Source organism: Aphelocoma coerulescens, chromosome 3 (assembly GCF_041296385.1).
Source record: "Aphelocoma coerulescens isolate FSJ_1873_10779 chromosome 3, UR_Acoe_1.0, whole genome shotgun sequence".
Lineage (NCBI taxonomy): Eukaryota > Metazoa > Chordata > Aves > Passeriformes > Corvidae > Aphelocoma > Aphelocoma coerulescens.
In genome coordinates this window covers 48172796-48190191 of record NC_091016.1, presented here as the reverse complement: position 1 = coordinate 48190191, position 17396 = coordinate 48172796, and the positions used below count along the sequence as shown (strand labels likewise).

At 40.1% G+C, this 17396-nt stretch overlaps 1 protein-coding gene across 12 annotated transcripts in view; it reads left to right on the top strand.

The window, feature by feature from the left end:
* The window catches only part of RPS6KA2 (ribosomal protein S6 kinase A2), a 287603-nt gene that overhangs the window by 219066 nt on the left and 51141 nt on the right, over positions 1 to 17396 (top strand). For 11 of the 12 annotated variants that reach the window (XM_069010159.1, XM_069010160.1, XM_069010158.1 and 8 more), the window contains 4 exons: positions 553 to 632; positions 3656 to 3762; positions 12072 to 12109; positions 12820 to 12962. In XM_069010159.1, the coding sequence (XP_068866260.1) occupies positions 553 to 632; positions 3656 to 3762; positions 12072 to 12109; positions 12820 to 12962 (368 nt within the window). Of the gene's footprint in view, positions 1 to 552; positions 633 to 3398; positions 3481 to 3655; positions 3763 to 12071; positions 12110 to 12819; positions 12963 to 17396 lie in introns of those variants that run through there. The other variant, XM_069010161.1, reaches the window with a different exon arrangement.

The following is a 17396-nucleotide window of genomic DNA, read 5'->3' as shown; positions in this document are numbered from 1 at the left end:
TGGGGTAACTGGTAAGTTTACGTATGCCAACCCTTTACCCACTGTCAGGTATCATTTAGAAAGGCAGAGGATTTAAATAAAAGCTGGTTTTAATAATCAGTACCAATCTAAATTTGCATGTGTGTACATGAATGTGGTGTCTTGTTGGAGCTGCCTCCTGCCCTGCCAGCCCCATTATTACTGTAACAGGTGTTCTGAGGACATTTGCGTGTGTGGGCTCTCCTCTCACACAAGCATGGGAACGCCTCTCTATGCCTCGCTCTTGGTGACTCCAGATACCTTGTGGAGTGGGAAACACTGTTAATTCGTAGGTGCTTAGCAGGGAAATGAAGGTATTACTAATGCACTGTTGTCTCTCAACTGACACTACTTTTCCCCACAACCTAAGCTCAACTGCTAAGTTCTAGACAAATAATTTTTTTTTGGTTCTCAAAGTTTTGAAATGACAGTGAAACAATGGCATGAATGATATACTGCTAGTCAACAGGACTTACTTGTTGGGGACTTTAACTTGATTCAAACTTCCAACATCTCCTTCCTCTTCTACTGCAGCATTTCAAACAGAGGGAAAGTTGTATCTAATACTAGATTTCCTACGGGGAGGGGACCTTTTCACCAGACTCTCCAAAGAGGTAAGCTGATCGATCTTCAACTCAGAAATTAAAGACTGTCTTGGATTTTCAGAACTCAGATTGAGTTGGTGGGAATGAAAAATGGCCTTGGGATTAGTCCTATATATATGTAATAGAGCTATCTCATTTTGCATGGTTAAGTGGGTTCTTAATAACTGTATTTGAATTATGCTATAGGTAATGCAGCAGATACCATGTAGGCATCATTGCCAGAGAAAACTGCACCACTGCTAAGCCATTCCCATAGCAAAATAGCCCCAGACTTATTGTTTTCAAAATAAGTCTTGGATGTGATGAGAAACGGTCTGAGCAATCAATCCCCAATACATTTTGCCCTCGGGATGAGCACAGAACCACTGGAAAAAACACACACACTGCCACCAAAGGGAAGAGATGGCTGTGGGTCAGGGCCAGCCCCTGCAACTGCTGGGAGCAGGTCAAGGGCCATGCGCCACTCTGGGAATGGGAGATTGACTATTCACAGCCCTCACCTGCCCTCCTTCTGCCTGCCAGGAGCAGCTGCTGCTTCCATACCCTCCCCAGGCTCTCATCACTCCCCTGTCCTCTGCATGCCATGTCCCTGGAGAGGGACTGCTGCAGGCAGGAGACATCCCAAACCTGAGCCTCACTGGTGCCCATACAGAGCAGCCACAGTAGGTTTTCCAGGGTCATTTGGGTCTCTTCTGTATCTCCAAACCTCTGTGAGCCAGCAATCCCAGATATGTCCTCGCAGAAGTGCAGGAGGCTCCAGTGAGGCAGGATGGCTGCCCTGCAGTGTCTGTGCCCTGGTCTTCTCTGTCACCAACACGACATCCCCAGCCCTTGGTACTTCCCAGGTTGTGGGGACAGGGGTGTGGGCAACCACTTATCACACACTCTTTAAAGACAGGGACCTTTCAAATGCCATCTTGAGGGGAAGCTCTGTTGCTCTTCTTGGGTTTGGGGAGCTACTGGTGGACTAAAAAAGTGGTGAAAACAGTATTTTCAGTCAAAAGTTCCCTAGCTTTTTTTCCCCTCCCCATTCAGTTCCTGATTCAGTGACATGCTGCAGGCTGCTGTGTGCAGTGCAGCTTGGGACCCCAAGTATTTGCTTTTAAGGCTTGCTTGCTAATGGAAGACATTGGTAAGAAGTTAATTACACCGCTGAGTAATGATTCTTGTATAAATATTCAGTTCCTGGTAGCAGTTACTTTTAATATGAGGGAAAAGATTTTAAAAATTTAAACTTAAAATATCCTTCTGCTCTTGTCATGAGACCAAGCTTCATTAGCGAGGCAGCGCTGCTGTCTCAGCAAGGGCCTCTCCAGTTTCATGGAAGAAGACAGAAAATGTGGCTCTTGCCTAAGAGGGCAGGTCCCTGTTCTGCACAGCCAGTGTACTCAAAAGTGGAAGATAACAGCTCAGACTTTGTACTTCTTTAAAGCTTCATGTTTTCCCCAAAGCTTTTCCAGGGCAATTCACTGACTTCTCTGCTGTGTACCATCAGGAGCGAGTCCGCTTAAGCTGACAGTAAAAACATACTTCTCTTTTTTCAGTGTTTGCAGCTCACCTTGTCTGCCTATACTTTGCAGCTGTTTAGGGGCCAGGTATTGCAAGGCAAGAAGTTCTGGGAAAACTTGAACTGTCTGCAATTTGTTATAATAGATTTGGTTGAAAGGTATTGATTTCAGTGGACTTTCAGTCAGATCCCATATACATACATTACATGCATGCATGCAAAGCTTGCCTATTTCTTGCTCTGTCTTTTTGAGACATCTGACATTAACTAGGTGTGTATGTATAGATTAGATTTTTCCTTGATTCCATTGATTTAATTTCTTGCCTACATTATTTATTTTAAACTTTATAAATAATTTAAATTTATTTTGAAAATTAATGCAATTTTTGCATTCAATGCAATTAAATTTTTAGAGTTTTTGCTTGTGTATTTATTTATTATTTTCCTTGTGTTTTTATTTCTAGCCTTTGCAGTAAAATTCTTAATTAAATTATGTGACATCTGTTCTCTGAATCATCTCTTTTTTTTCTCTCAGCTGTCTGGAACTTCTCAAAGCACTCAGATATTTTGGCTACCCCTTTCTGGGAGCAGAGACTTAATTTTAAAATTAAGCTCTGCAACTTCTACTGTAGAATTTGCATTTACATATGACAAGTAAATTTGTATTGAGCTGACTCATTTTACTTCTGTCATGCATAATATTCACACTTGTGTATCCGATATATCAGCTTCTTTTTCTGCATTATTATCTCTGTGCATATTGAAATTTAATTAAAGAGAACGTCTGAGATACAATGGAAGTAGAACCGGAGGGGTTTCCTGCCATCTGAGTTTTTCAGAGCTTTATTGGTTTTTTGATTACAAAAGCTTCTTCACATAAAACACAGCTTTCAGTGTTAGCAGTATCCATATCAGCTACAGAAAAAGCTGTCTTCAGCTGGCACCTCATCAGGCCCTGGATGTTAAACAAGACATCACTGCTTAGGGGCATCTGCACTGAGATTGCTTGAACCTCCAAGGCAGAAGGTTTTAAATTGATCTGAGTTTCTTCATTTCATGTATTCTGCTCAGATTTGGAAGTATTTCACTTCCAAAAAAAAGGTTTCCATTTCATGGGAAGCTGGTAACCAAATGCCAAGATTTTAGCAAGTTAAGGGCTATGAAAGCAATATAGGCTGCACTGAATGTGTTTAATTTTGCTGTTCATTTCCAAAGGCTAAGGAGTTATAATTTATTCCTATTATTGTGACATAATGTCATCTAAACAGATTAAACAGACAAATGAGAGCAGCATATTTTAAGGAACAGAGGCATTCAACAGATCAAGACTTGTTTTATAAGGAGAATCTGGTAAGAATTGTTAATGTAAGTTCAGACAAATTATGGAAAATTGAACCTGATATGATGGTTCTTCCAGCATTCCCAGGTTAGACAATTCCTTCCCCGTGCCTGTTTAAGGCAAGCCAGCCCTCCGCTGTCCAATAAATAGATGTGGTCTTCTTTTCCTTCTTTTCCTTCTCTCTAGGTGATGTTTACAGAAGAGGATGTCAAGTTCTACTTAGCTGAGCTGGCTTTGGCATTAGACCACCTCCATGGTCTTGGAATTATTTACAGGGATCTAAAACCAGAAAAGTAAGTTAACAAGGAAAAGTGAACTGAAACATAAATACATGAACTTTTAGGCTGCTTCTGCTCCTTGTCATGCTACTAAATGAGAAGGTGCCAGGGGCTCTGCCTTCCTTTTTTTTTGTGAGACTCTACACAAGACCTGCACTAAGAGCAGTAGGGTTTTCCTATCATACCATTTTAGTGTGAGGCCAAATATTTTGACTGTGCTCCAGTATGATGGGACATCTGTGTGCCTGGACTTCAGTTTTGTGAATGAATTCAGTAAAGAATTCAGATCCCTGTGCCTTGAACTTCACTGGCACTGTTCTCTGTTTGCAGCATTTAATCTGGCCTTCCCCTTGATGCAGTGTAAACCACTCAAAGCAACTCCACCTCCAGCTTATATGGAATGTCGTGGCACCGTTCAGTTTTACTGTAGCCATTACTCAAAGTAAATGAGCATGTCTGAAAACTTGTGTGCCTATTAACTCATGAGAGACATGATAATCTGGATTTTTAACATACTTGTATTAACCGTGAAAAATATTTTCCAAAATAGCTGCAAATATAAGTGAGAACAAATATTTTTCACTTGTCATGTGGTCCTAATTTTCCTTTCTCTTTTTTATTTGCAATACATCAGTAGAGCAAATGACACCCTCAGTGCTATCACTGGGAGTGACATGATACTGTTTTTATTCTGTGCCCTTTGCCTGGTGCTTTGCGGGCATCTGCTGTGATGACTTGAATAAATCAGGCTGCAACATTTCAAAGTTCCTTTTTAATGTAATGTTCACCAGCATTTATAAAAGGTAACCACTGAGGGCAGTCTGTTTGGCAATTGCTTACACTTTCAAAGTCTAACAGCACAGCAGCATTTTCAAACTGAAACATTTGATGTGCATTTGATGTGCATTTTCACATCAAACTGAAAATAAGCAGCTCTTCCTTTAAAATTGCGTGTATTGCTTTCACTCTCATGGACAAAACGTGAGACCAAAAGTGATGGAATATGGACTTTGTAGGTGAGAAGTTGAGGGGGAGGGATGTTTATCTCCATTACAGTTCTATGTGATTTAAATTTTAAATTCAATTTTATGTTTTGGTGAGAAAAATAATAGTAGTAGCAGTTCTATGCCAATTCAACAGATATACATAACAAGAGCTCTCAGTCTTTTGGGCTAGAGGGTTTTTTACAGTTGACCAAATTTTCCAATCTTGCCCATTTATGCAACCAAAACTGGAAACCAGAGTCTTTGGCAAATATGGGAAGTCATCCTGAAAATTGAAAAACTGGAGGGAGAAAAGTACCATTTTGTTCCTGATATGAAATTCAGGTAGGCAGTGGTCCCACCCCAGCTGCCACAGCCATGGCAGCTCTCTCATAGTCTGCCAGCAGCTCCTTGATTTCAGCTTCATTCTGAATTGCTGTTTTATCTATTCAGCATCAACAAACACATACACAATAGAATAACTCCAGTTACAGGTTTTCTGTTTTAAACTTTGATTTTAGTGAGCATTAGTATGACTCATGCACACTACTTTTCTCTCTGATGTTAGATGAGGCTGATTTTTGAAAGAATACATGATATATGAATCTGCTATTAGAAGGTATCCAGACATGAGCTTGTATATTCAGATATAAGCCACAATGCTGTTACATTTATAGGCACAGACTGTAATTTTTTGCTTTAAAAGAAGTTAGAAACCAAGGAGAAAATTAAGTGTATGTCAAAACTGTTCATTGTATTTGAGATACTGAGAACTGGATTTTTCAGAGTTCTCAGCAGGAAGTGTCACTTAGCATCTCAAAAAAATCCCTCAATGACTCCAGTTGCAAGTGAGAGCACTTCATATTTCTGCAGATCAAGCTGCAGTGCTTCAAATCAGGGATCAGTGAATCGAGAAATTAGAGCTCATCTAAGGAAGGGAGGTGTCACTGATTTGTCATTGTCACATAGAAGCATGTTGAAAAGATACAGATGGAATGCAGTTTTCTCTGTGTTTTTGTCTGAGCTGAGACCAGCCGTCCCTTTCACTGTACTGCTCTGCTAAAATCCGTCCCTAAGTGTTACCAGTCTGCCAACTGAGACAAGATTTCTCTGGAAGAAAATAGAAAGTATCATCACATAACTGAAGACCTTTATACAGAGAGATCACTGTGTAAAGTTAAGGTGGCAGCCCTCACTCTTGCATTCTCTAACTTTTGTATATGTGGTTTGTGGTCTTTGAGGTACAGTTAAATGGATTAACTGTAATACAGTTTCATTTGGATGCAACTGACACAGTATAAAATTAGTTTACATGAATATAACTGTTGTATAGGAAAGGAAATGACCCAGGAGTTCATACCTGGAGATAAAGCAAGGCCTCTGATTGAAAACCATATCCTCTAAAAATAGCTCTGTAAGTGTAAAGCCTATGTGTAGTCACACCTAGGACAGCAGAGCATGACAGCCTATGGCTGCGCTGGAACTTTAGGTTTACGTTAAAGAAATAGATACAGCAGAATAAAAATATTATTCTCAAGGGAAAATAAAAGCTAAATTTTTGAATTATGTCTGGGAAAGAATAACTTTCTAAATAAGACAATAAAAGAAAATTAGGACTATCCCAGGATGTTCTCATCTTCCCCTTGCCCCCTGGCTGGATCAAATTTATCAAGACCATTACAGGTGTGTTGCTAACCTAGGTTTAAGACAGCTGTGGAGACCCCATGGTCTCCATAGGAGGCCTCTTGGCAGTGCTCCACCAGTTGTTCACCTAGAATGTTGCTCCTAATAGCTAGTTTGAAATGTCTTTGCTGCCACTGCATGCCACTGCTCCTTGGCCTGCTCTCCTAGATGCCCCAACTTGCTTATTCTGCTCTCAGCAGCAGCCTCAGGTAATAGTGAGAACATCCTTGTCCTTAGGCCCTTTTCTGTACCCTAAACAATCCAGCTACTGAATTCTTCTTCACTAGTTAGTCTTTATAGGTGTTCAATCATTCTCATTCCTCCCCTTTGGTTTCCCTTGATTCCTCTCGCCTTTGAAGTGCAACGTGCAGAATCACACACACACACATCTTCAGGAGAGGCATTGCCAGCATGATTACAGCACAAGGTCTGCTCTGTCACATTTGCAGAACTGGAGATAAATTAATTAGTTTATAATTTCCCAATTCTCTCTCTCTCTTCCCCCTTTATTAAAGATAGATGCTGCATTTGACCTTTCATTGTTCAATGCTTTTGCTGTTCTTCAGAAGTTCCCAAAAGTAATTTGCTGATAGGTTTGAGTTTGCATGTCAGCTCTCTAAGTATGCTAAAATAAGAATTAAAATTGTATATGTAAAAAAAAAAAAAAAAACAAACTTAGAAAATAGTACTGTTCAAACCACTTGGAAGAACCCTCAGTACATTAAAATTTAAGGTTCAGCTTTTTCTTTTTAAGATTCCCTGAGCAAAAATCCATGTTAACAACTCAAAGCTATGAGTTAATTTCAAGTGCAACTGGGAGTTGTTCTCAAGTCAGCTGTACTTATTTCAAAAAGACAAGTAATTGAGCTTTCTGGTTAAAATCTTGTTTAGAACAAGCAGATGCTTCTCTTGAATTGTTGCAGACAAATTCTTCTCCTTGAGTTGTCTTGGTAATTTCAGTGGCATCCCTCATGGGACAAGGTATTGTTCAGTCACACTGAGAGCCACTGAGTTCCTTACATGATGAGGAATGATTTTACTTAAGAACTGCACAATCAAGCTATTAAATATGGTAAATATACCAAAATAGATAAATGGGTACTTATTATAAAGTAGTATATGATGCATATGTTATTTCTTGTGCTGTGGTTTAAGGGTAGGAGTAACTTAGAAATAACTCTACCATCTGAAAATGGATAGACTAATATTATTATTTATCTTTACCATTTCTCTTTTCAGGAACCTAGATGCACCTTGAGTGCTGGCATAGGGGCTTAGGTTCACAAGGAGTGGTATTAAGACCCTCAGTTGTGTATACAAAGGACAGCTCATAGATATAACAGTTCTTATAACAGCATCTGATATGTTGAACTATACTCTAAAAAACACGAACAGCAATTTTTAATGCAACGTGTTCCAAACCATGACAATTGATTTATGAATGTAACTGCCCTGTGTAGAGAGGGGAGACCTGAGAATCAGTAAAAGACAAAGGGTTATGGTGGAAAGCTTCCACTGATGTTAACAGTCCCTTTTTGACTTCATGTTGTCAATGAAGCTACAGCAGAGATGAGTTTGTATTCAGCAGGGTGAGATAGCATGGGGTCATGTGAGATAGGTATGGGGTCATGCAAACACTGAATGTCACAAAACACTGACAATTTGTGAGAAGCTTTATCTCTTTAGTAGATATTTGACTATTCATCTGGTACTTTCATAACAAAACATGCAATGAAATAAAAGATTCTTCATAAAGTCTCGGGTTTTATTTCCAACCTGAAAATTTGGCTACAGTTTCTGAAAAACATAAAGTGTGGGTTGAATCTTCTGCAAAACTGCTCTCACTTAGAAAGAAACTTATATCATCCCCAAAATCTTGCAAAAAACCCCATGAAACCAAACAAACCAACCCCAGAGTTCCAGTTATATTAGATTTGGCAGAACTTCACATTGATTTGGGAATTTGGAGCTCAGAGTGAAGCCCAAAAGACATGTCTAAAAACCAAAAATAAAGAGAGAAATGGGAGAGAATTGTTCAGGCCTTGACTTAAGACATAATATAAAACAATGCCAACAACCCATAATGAAAGCTTTTTATCCCTATGATGAAGTTGCAGCAGTTAACGTTGATACGGAGTTTGCAGTCCTATCTGTACTGTGAGGCCTCTCCTGTAAATCGGAGTGTGTCATTCCACTGCTACTAATTTAGCTCCAGTCTCTAGCATGGAGATTTCCAGCCTTTATTTTCTCAAGGCATACTTTTAAACTGAGGTCAGTGAAAGCAGTTTGAATGTTTGTGGCATGATCCTGATGCAAAAATGCTCAGTCATAGAATAATAGAATATCCCCAAGACAACCCCAAGAGTCACACCATGTGCCTGAGAGCATTGTCCAAACACTTCTTGAGCTCTGTCAGGCTGGTGCTGTGATGACCACTGCCCTGGGGAGCCTGTTCCAGTGCTAAACCAACCTCTGGGTGAAGAACTTTTTCCTAATATCCAACATAAACCTCGGGCCCATCACCAGACACCACAGAGAAGAGATCAGTGCCTGCCCCTCCTCTTCCCCTCTTCAGAAAGCTGTAGGCTACAATGCGGTCTCCCCTTAGTCTCCTCTTCTCTAAGAGACACCCTTGTTTTGTGGCATTTTTTGTTCCAAGCCTATGTGTGGTTCACTTATTTATGGTGTTGGTATATTTTTCACCTAATAACGGTTATTACTGTCTTGAGGAGAATGTTGATAATGACAGTATCCTGTAAAAGCACTCAAGCCTTAGACTGAACAAATAAAATGAAAAAAACTCCTAGTTGAAGGTTATCACTCAGTGAGATTGTAACCTAGTTTAGCATTTAAAATTAGTCTACTTTTCATGGCTTTTATAATTTCAAAACATTAATTTAAATGAAAGATTATTCTCAAGCCTGAATCATATTAAGAACTTCTGATTCTTTTTTCCCTTCCACAGAATAAAACTGTCTTATTGCAGAGTAAATGTATCCTGTAAACCATAGCTAAAGTAATTGTGATTGTCACAATAGAAACTCTACTATGGACATTGTAGGATAAAAAGGAACTGTAAAATGATGAAGATAAAAAGAGAGTACGGAGAATGATCAGATAGAAAGTTTGCTTCTACAGTCACACTGGAGAAAACTATTTGCCTGTTATTGTAATTTGCATTCTTAGAAGCAGGTACTTTGTTCTTTGCTTCTTAATTTCACTCTAAGATAATTCAGTGCAACAGTTGCCTTTTTTTTTCCTATTAGCATATTGTTTTCTTTTTAGGTGAAATATAATCTTCAGTTAGTAACTGTAGTGTTATTTGTGCTGCCAGATGGCAAATGTGGAAACATCCAGATGTCCAAAGGGTGCTTCGAGGGGCCACAGAGGCTGCTAGCGGCTGAGGGCATGGCAGAAGGGTGGTTAGGGAGCATGAGATGGCAGAGGGAACTGTAGATCACGTTTTGGGGGATATAGGTTACACATCCATTGGAAGCCAGGATCTATTAATTTTGCTGCTTATTCAAACATTCAGTGTGAGAAAGAGTTGCTGTATGTTTCTGACTCAGCCTCCATCAGTGTTATCAGTCTGATAGCTGTGTTGGTGTTGCCTCCATCCCTTTAAAGAGGGTAAGGTGTGGACCCTCTAACCAGGGCAAAGGTATGGGAAACATACATCATATACATACAGAAGCAGCATGGATTTTTAATAGGAAATTATGAAATTTAAAATCCATTAAATATAAAATCAGTGTTTCTGGGGAAATTTCCACAACCTTTAAATTGTGTTGTTATTCACAGGGGCTTCCTGGGTGTGGGGCAAATTTTTGGGTGATTTCTATGAGCTCTAGTCCTCCTGCTGTTTTTCCAGATCCAGGTCTGTGGAGTTCATACCTTCATGCTCACTTCCACACTGGCAGGTGTTTCATTCTGTTCTCTTCCGAAGCACAGGTTTAGGGGTCGCAATCACAAAAATACATTTAAATATGCCTGTTATAGACTAGTACTTGAAAATTATGTGTTCAAGAAAGCTGTGGAGAAAGAATAAAGGTAAGATGCTTTTATCGAGAAGAAAAGGCTTTAATTACTGGATGCATAGTACTGACTTAGTTGCTGCCCTTTGAGGAATTGCACAACAGCTTTTTCTAAACACATAAATGAATGACAGAAGAGCATCTTTTTTCAATTATGTTTCTTTTCACAACTTTTCACAAAAGTATAGCCTATTACATTTGGTTCACTTCTGTCCTATTTTCTTCCTGAATAATTAGATTAAAGTGATTCTCTAAGAGAAGAGGAATATAGAAATAGCTGTCACCATGACAGATCGTTTGGAAAAGAGAAATATACTAAGTCTAACTAGTACTGAAGACTTCCTTCATTACTATGCCAGTTTTTATTTACCAAAATCATTATTTTTCAAATTCAGTGTCCCCTCCTTTCCACAAAAACTAGCACTGCTTTTTGTGAGCTACAGAAATGTTGGAGTGCCTTTGTGAGGAAAAAATATGTTGGCAGGTGGCAAATGTGGGAATACTTGAATTTGGCTTCCAGGCTGAATTTTCATCTGTGCTCTGGACAGAAAAAATAAGCAGAGGCTGACATCCATGCAGTTAGGCTATGACTAGTCACTGCACTCTATGATGACTTTTATTGCTTCAGCATGAACCTTTGGACTTAAGTTTAGGTCCAGTGAGTCCAAGCCCTGATTATTTGTGTGATTGCCCTTTATTATGACAAGAACAGGAAACCTCTAGCTCCTTCTCCTGCTGGAAGCATATACTCGGCAGTTTTTGGCTTTAAGCACTCTGTTCTTTCTGAGCTCTGCTTGCATGCCCACCTTGACCATCCTATGGAGCAAGGAGGAGGCTCCTCATGGAACTGCCTTAGGCTGTGCATGCCTCAGACATGAGATTAAACAAACCTCTGAGGTTCATTTTTCTTTCTGGAGCCACAGAATCCACTAAGGTTTTGTTTACACAAGTTTTTGAATCTTGCTGTCTCGGTTTTTTGAGACAAAACTTCAGGAGGAAGCACTCCAGAGTGAGTGTCTCCTTCGAAGGGAAAAGGGCCTCCCCTTTTCCTCCGTCAATGAGACAAATGGGTCACAAGAAGTGAAAGTGGGAAAAAGAAACCAAACTGTTTATTAACACACAAACAAAACAGGGTAGAACAGGATTTTAAAAACCCTCAAAATACAACAAATTCCCAGAGAGGGAACAGACACCTGGGAACAGCTGGGTCCACCCCTGCAGGCTCCCCAGACCAGCAAGGAGGGAAGGGAGGCAGTGAGGCTAGAGGAAGGAAAGAGAAAAAAAATCAAGAAAAAAAACCAACAGAACCTTTTCCCAGCTAGCTGGAACACAGAGGAAACCAAAAAGCAGCACAGCGCTCCCAGCACACTCCCTCCCGAGCCCCTGAAGCCCTTGGGCCGAACCGTTCAACTGCCCCCTCAGGTCCGTGGCTCCGGCCCCGGGTCCATCCTAAAGGCACAGTGTCCTCGGGCATTGAGCGGGCGGGTAAGGAATAAAGCGGCTTCAAAACGTCACCCCAGGACACTTGCATATCTCTGTACCTGACTTAAATATTTTATATTTGTGGTTTTTAACTGCACTCTGTGCCTGGTTAATGAATGAATGTTTCTTCTTTGCTTTATAGCATTCTTCTTGATGAAGAGGGTCACATTAAGATAACAGGTATGTGAGGAACAGAAAACTTCATGCCTATAAGCTGATTTTTTTTTTTTTTGCGGTATATTCCACGCATCCTGATCTTTTGTTGGAAGGAGTTTGCTTACAAAAACTAGAAGCCAGCAGAGTTTGAGTGTTGGGCTTCTCTGTCAATTTGTCAAACCACCATGCTGCACAGCACATGGAGAACATAGCATTTTCTTGGTAAAATTGTGCTCTTGACTGATGTGAAGCAGGCAGATTTGGCTGCCTACAACTGTGTATGGAAGGATGCTTCCAATATGAATATTTAATCCAGGCAGAGAATGGCTGGAAAGACATCCCTTTGCCACTCTGAAGGCGCTGTGTATCCAACCTTTTCACTGGTGTAATCTGGGTTTATTATTCCTAATACTTTGGTTATCTGCACAAGAATCCTCACTGGTATTGCCTTCACCAAACCTGAACTGTATATTTCTGCTCTTTTAAACTCCCTTCTGCCTTGGGCCAGAACCTCATTCTGAACAGAGAAAATGATATGCCTACTTTCAGAGTGTATTACAGGTGCCAGCCAGGCACTCCACGTAGGCAGGGCTCCAGCACACACGTGCCTGCGGCCTCTTTCTGCCCACGGACAGAAGGACACTTCTCCAGCTGGTTGGTGTGTTTTGTTCAAACAGTTTAAGTGAGCAAAAGCATTAGTAATAATTTTTAGTTTTTTGCTTCAATTTATGTAGATTTTGGTCTGAGTAAAGAAGCCATTGACCATGACAAGAGAGCATACTCATTCTGCGGGACAATAGAGTACATGGCCCCAGAGGTGGTCAACCGGCGAGGACACACGCAGAGTGCCGACTGGTGGTCCTTTGGCGTGCTCATGGTAATGCAAAAATTGTGCTGCTTTGTTGGAGGGGTGGCTGTAGGAGGGATTTTATCCCTCAGATAAAAATTGCAGTATCAGGGAAGTTTTTTCCTCAAGCCAGCCTTGTAAAATTACGTCTTTAGATGCTAACATGCACCCCTCCAGCCTCTTCAGTCTGTGTTCTGTTGTTGCTGATGAAGATCAAGAAGTTGATTTGTGACACTGTGATTCTTTTAAAAGCTGTATGAACACTGAAGGTTTTTGGAAGCAGATATTTGCAGCATTGTTTTATCAAGCATCATGCTGTCCCTTGAGCCCAGGCACCAGGCATTTGTTACTCTCACAGGGATTTGTTTGGGCAATGGAGGTGGTGCTGCTCTCTCCTGAAGTGTGCAGGCTTCTACCCAAGTGCTTGGGACATGGCCACCACCAGGCAGCTGTGGCTCACAGGGCACCTCACCGTGATTGTCACAGCTTCCCTGCAGAACCAGGGCAGAAGCAGAAATTGGCAATGTGCTCTTCTAATACGGTACTCTTTCCTGTGGTATGGAGGCTATGTTTGGTAGCTATATATTATACTACGTACCAAAATCCATAGAATATGTTTAAATTTTGTTTACCCAAAGCGGACAACTGGTGCCACGAGAGGAAGTATAGGAAACAGTGTGAAAATATGGGTGGGGGAGGGCCTATATCCTTGATCTAGCAGGTTGGAAGCAGTTAATCTGCATAAATATTGTAATTTCTTGCCTGAATTATAAAAGGAGTGGAACGTCCTTATCTCCTATGGCCACAAATCCATTTATGGATGATCAGCACTTCTGAACTATATACATTTATTCATGAAAATCAATAGGTTATGTCTCAAATAATAAATCTATCTTTAAGTTTGTTATTATATATTTAGTTTTGGAGGATAGCTGTGTCTGCTCACTCTTTGTCTCCCATTAAATGATGGTGCATTTGGTGTATAGATTGTTTTCTTTCACTAGCTAATAAACTCTTAATAAACCAGACTACTTCCTTCCTGGGTTATGCTAGCATTTCTTTCTTTTTTTTTTTCCATTGCTCTTTTCAACGCTCCCCTAAGGATTCAGCATATTAGAATTAGAAAAGATAAGAATCCTTATAAAAGGAGATGAATTAAAGAAAGTAAAACCCTTTAAACTCCAAGCTAATGCTTTTAGCCTTTAAGGGTTACCAGACATCTTAGAGAAAAATATGTCAATCAGTTCAACCTTTTTCCATTTTCAACATTTAACTGGTTGGGACAAAAAAAAAGTGTATTTCCAGACATCAAACATGTGGGAGGATTTTCTAGTGTTGTCTTTCACTCTGCTCTTTTCTCCTTGTTTTCCTTGTTCTGTCACTTGTATGTTCTATTAGGAAAGCTGTTTTTCTGTCAATCTGAAAATAATTAAATGGTATTCAAATGATTTATTAATATTTCTTCCTAAGCATTTTGCAGTATGATGTAAAATACACAAAGAAAATGTACCAGTTGATGAAATATGCATAGATTGAAAGAAACTGTATGTGATAGCGTAATTTTCACATCTAAAATTCTAATCAAAAAAGGGAACATATTAGGCAGATAGTTGTAACATGGCCTGTATCCTCCTCATCATCAGAGCAACCATACACTCACTTGTCTGTTCTGTTCTGTGAAGGGGGATTAATGCTTCTGTATGAAGGGTCAGGTTGTGCTGGCAGCTTCTTGCCAACCTGCATTGACCGGAGCACAGGCAAGAATCAAACTGAGTGATCCTTGCAAACTCCTTAAATGTGGCATGTTGTGATTATTAATAGTAAAGCAAACTTGCCTGAAAATGACTAAATTCTGGTCTTATTTATAATGTTATTAATTATTTCATTATTATTATTCACCAGGAGTTTCACTGTCAACAACAGTAAAATTTCATTTACTGCCACCGAGGTCTTTGACACAGGCCACACAGCTGAAACTGTTACCTGCTCTGTTTGTTTGCTGCTCCGTTTATTTGAACTGTTTTATGGTATCTTACTGTGTGTTAACAGGTATTGATGCCTTGGAGTGGCTACCTGGAAACAGAGTCTAGACAAGATTAAGAGAATAAAAGTGGGTATTTATTGAGGGCCTTCAGTAGGTACACCTTGGGCAGTCAAAAAGCCTCCGAGGGGCTCCACCCAAGATGGACACTGGGTCACAGGTTTTTCACACTTTTATAAGTTTGTCCAGTTGCATATCAGGGTTAATTCTCCAATTACAATTTCAGGTAATGAAGTCATTACCCCAAGTTTGTTCCTCCTCCCCAGAGGCTCAGTTTACGTATTTTGGGGCCTGGGATAACAAGGTGTCCTTGAGTCCAGGCCCATACAGGGTTTGTTATGTCTAAGCAGAATGGGAGAACACTAGCTAACAGGCTAGGGAATTTCAGAGTTACAGACTAAAGCAGTACAGGACCCGAAAAATATAAAAGCTAACTCCTAAGGCATCAGTGTAGTTACACACATCTTGAAATTTACCCTTTCCAGCATTGCAGAAGACAGCCCCTGCTTCTCATGAAATACGTGTAGATGACTGCTGAAACCCAACTATAATTTGTGCTGGTGAATTTATGCAGTTTATCGTGACCAGACAGTTTTCGTTTTTTGCCTTTCTGTATGTTACTGCTTTGGAGATTTTGGATAGGATATACTCTGCAAAAGCTTTGCATCAAGAGATCTTCATGAACAAGTGTTTGGCCTAAATTGTTAAACAGTTGGATATGTAAATAATACCTTTTCAGCTGCACTGCAAGAGTCGTGATGCCTACACTACCATCTCTGAAGCCCAGCTAAACTGGTCTGCATGATCTAACATGTACAAATCTCTTGGAAGGCCTCATAAAGCCGTACTTTTGTAGTTCATCCTGCCAGCTGATTTACAAGGTCACAGACCTTATGGAAGTTTTTATCTCTTTCAGTTCAGGAAAAAAAACTGTACACCTTTGAGAATCATGTGAGCAGAGAGGAGAATATAATTAGAGAAATGGCTTTGATGACTTGGTAGGCAGTCCCAAACAGGAAGAAATGTATTCATATATGTCAGCAAGTAGTGAAGTTTCAGAAGAAAAAAAAATGTCCCTTTGGTATCCAAAGTATTCAGCTCTGTACTAATTTTGTATTAACTATACAGTGGCATTGGAAAAATCAATAAAAGACATCAAAGCATTACAATGCTCTTTTATAAAATCCCATCATCCCCCACTTGTTCTATTCCTGGTGCAAGAGATGGTGTTCATGAACATCATTTTGAATGTTTATGCTTGCACTGTGTTAAGGGATTCAACCCTTTGCAAGAACTAATTCAATATTCAATGCATTTTGCAAATTATTAGACTGACAGATCTCAGATACCTGAAAAATGACTGGAAGTGGAGAGGAGAACCTGGCCATTCTGATGAGAGTGTCTCTCTCTTTGAAAACTGAGTGGTATCAAGTCTCTTTGTAACTCTGAGTTTTATCCTATGCTCACTTGGGCTGAAGTCGTTTGCTCAGCCTGCTCTTGTTCCATCTATTAGGAAGATTCATATGGTAGTTACCTAGGCTGAGGATTTTTTCTCATTCCTTATCTTCCCCAATGACCTTCCAAGGTCACTTCCTGAATCCATTTCCTCAGGAAATGTGGCGCTCTTTTCCAGGGTCTTCCCCCATGTGTATCTTCTGGGAAGTGCTCATGTTTTGCCTACTGAAATGGGAGACTGCCCTGAAAACTAGAGAAAGGAAGCACTGCATAGTATATTGAGACCTCAGCAGGGGTTGGACTGTGTGACTCCATTAAGCTTAACTCTGTGGTTTTCTAAACAGGCAGCTGACGTGGAACAAAGAGTATTTGACTTTCTTGCACTTTCTTTGGTACAGAAAGGAAGTCAAGGTTGGAGGGAGGTATAGACTTCTGAAGTACTGTGAGCAGAAGATTGCCCTCCAAAACACCCAGGAAGTGAATCAGTGGGGAGGAAGGCACAAACAGATGGTTTATACAGATGGGGAAGTGGAGAGAATGAAAATTGAGTCTCCCAGCAAAACTATAGGGAGTGCTTTAATAGACAAAAATACTGCAGAGTTCATTCACCCCTAGGCTCAGCTTCTTGTCAACTGCTGTGACCCATACAGCTCTCTATTTATGTGCAAGAGTGTAAGCAGCATGTTCTCACATCTGTTTTCATATTCAGGTTTAGCAAGAGTTTTGATTTTTTGAAAAAGTAAGCAGGAGGACAGGTCATTGTGCAGTGAGGTGATAGCTTTAACTGATGAGATGAACTATTTCAGTTTTTGTTTTCATTCTTGTTCTTTCATTTTTAACCTTCAACACATTTAGTGAGGACTGTAGTTGAGAAACTAATGCTTTCTTACAGATGTTGCTTAGCTGAGTTCATTGAAGTAAAAAGCTCTGGTACACTTAACTTACGTAGCTGCCTTTCACTTTAAATG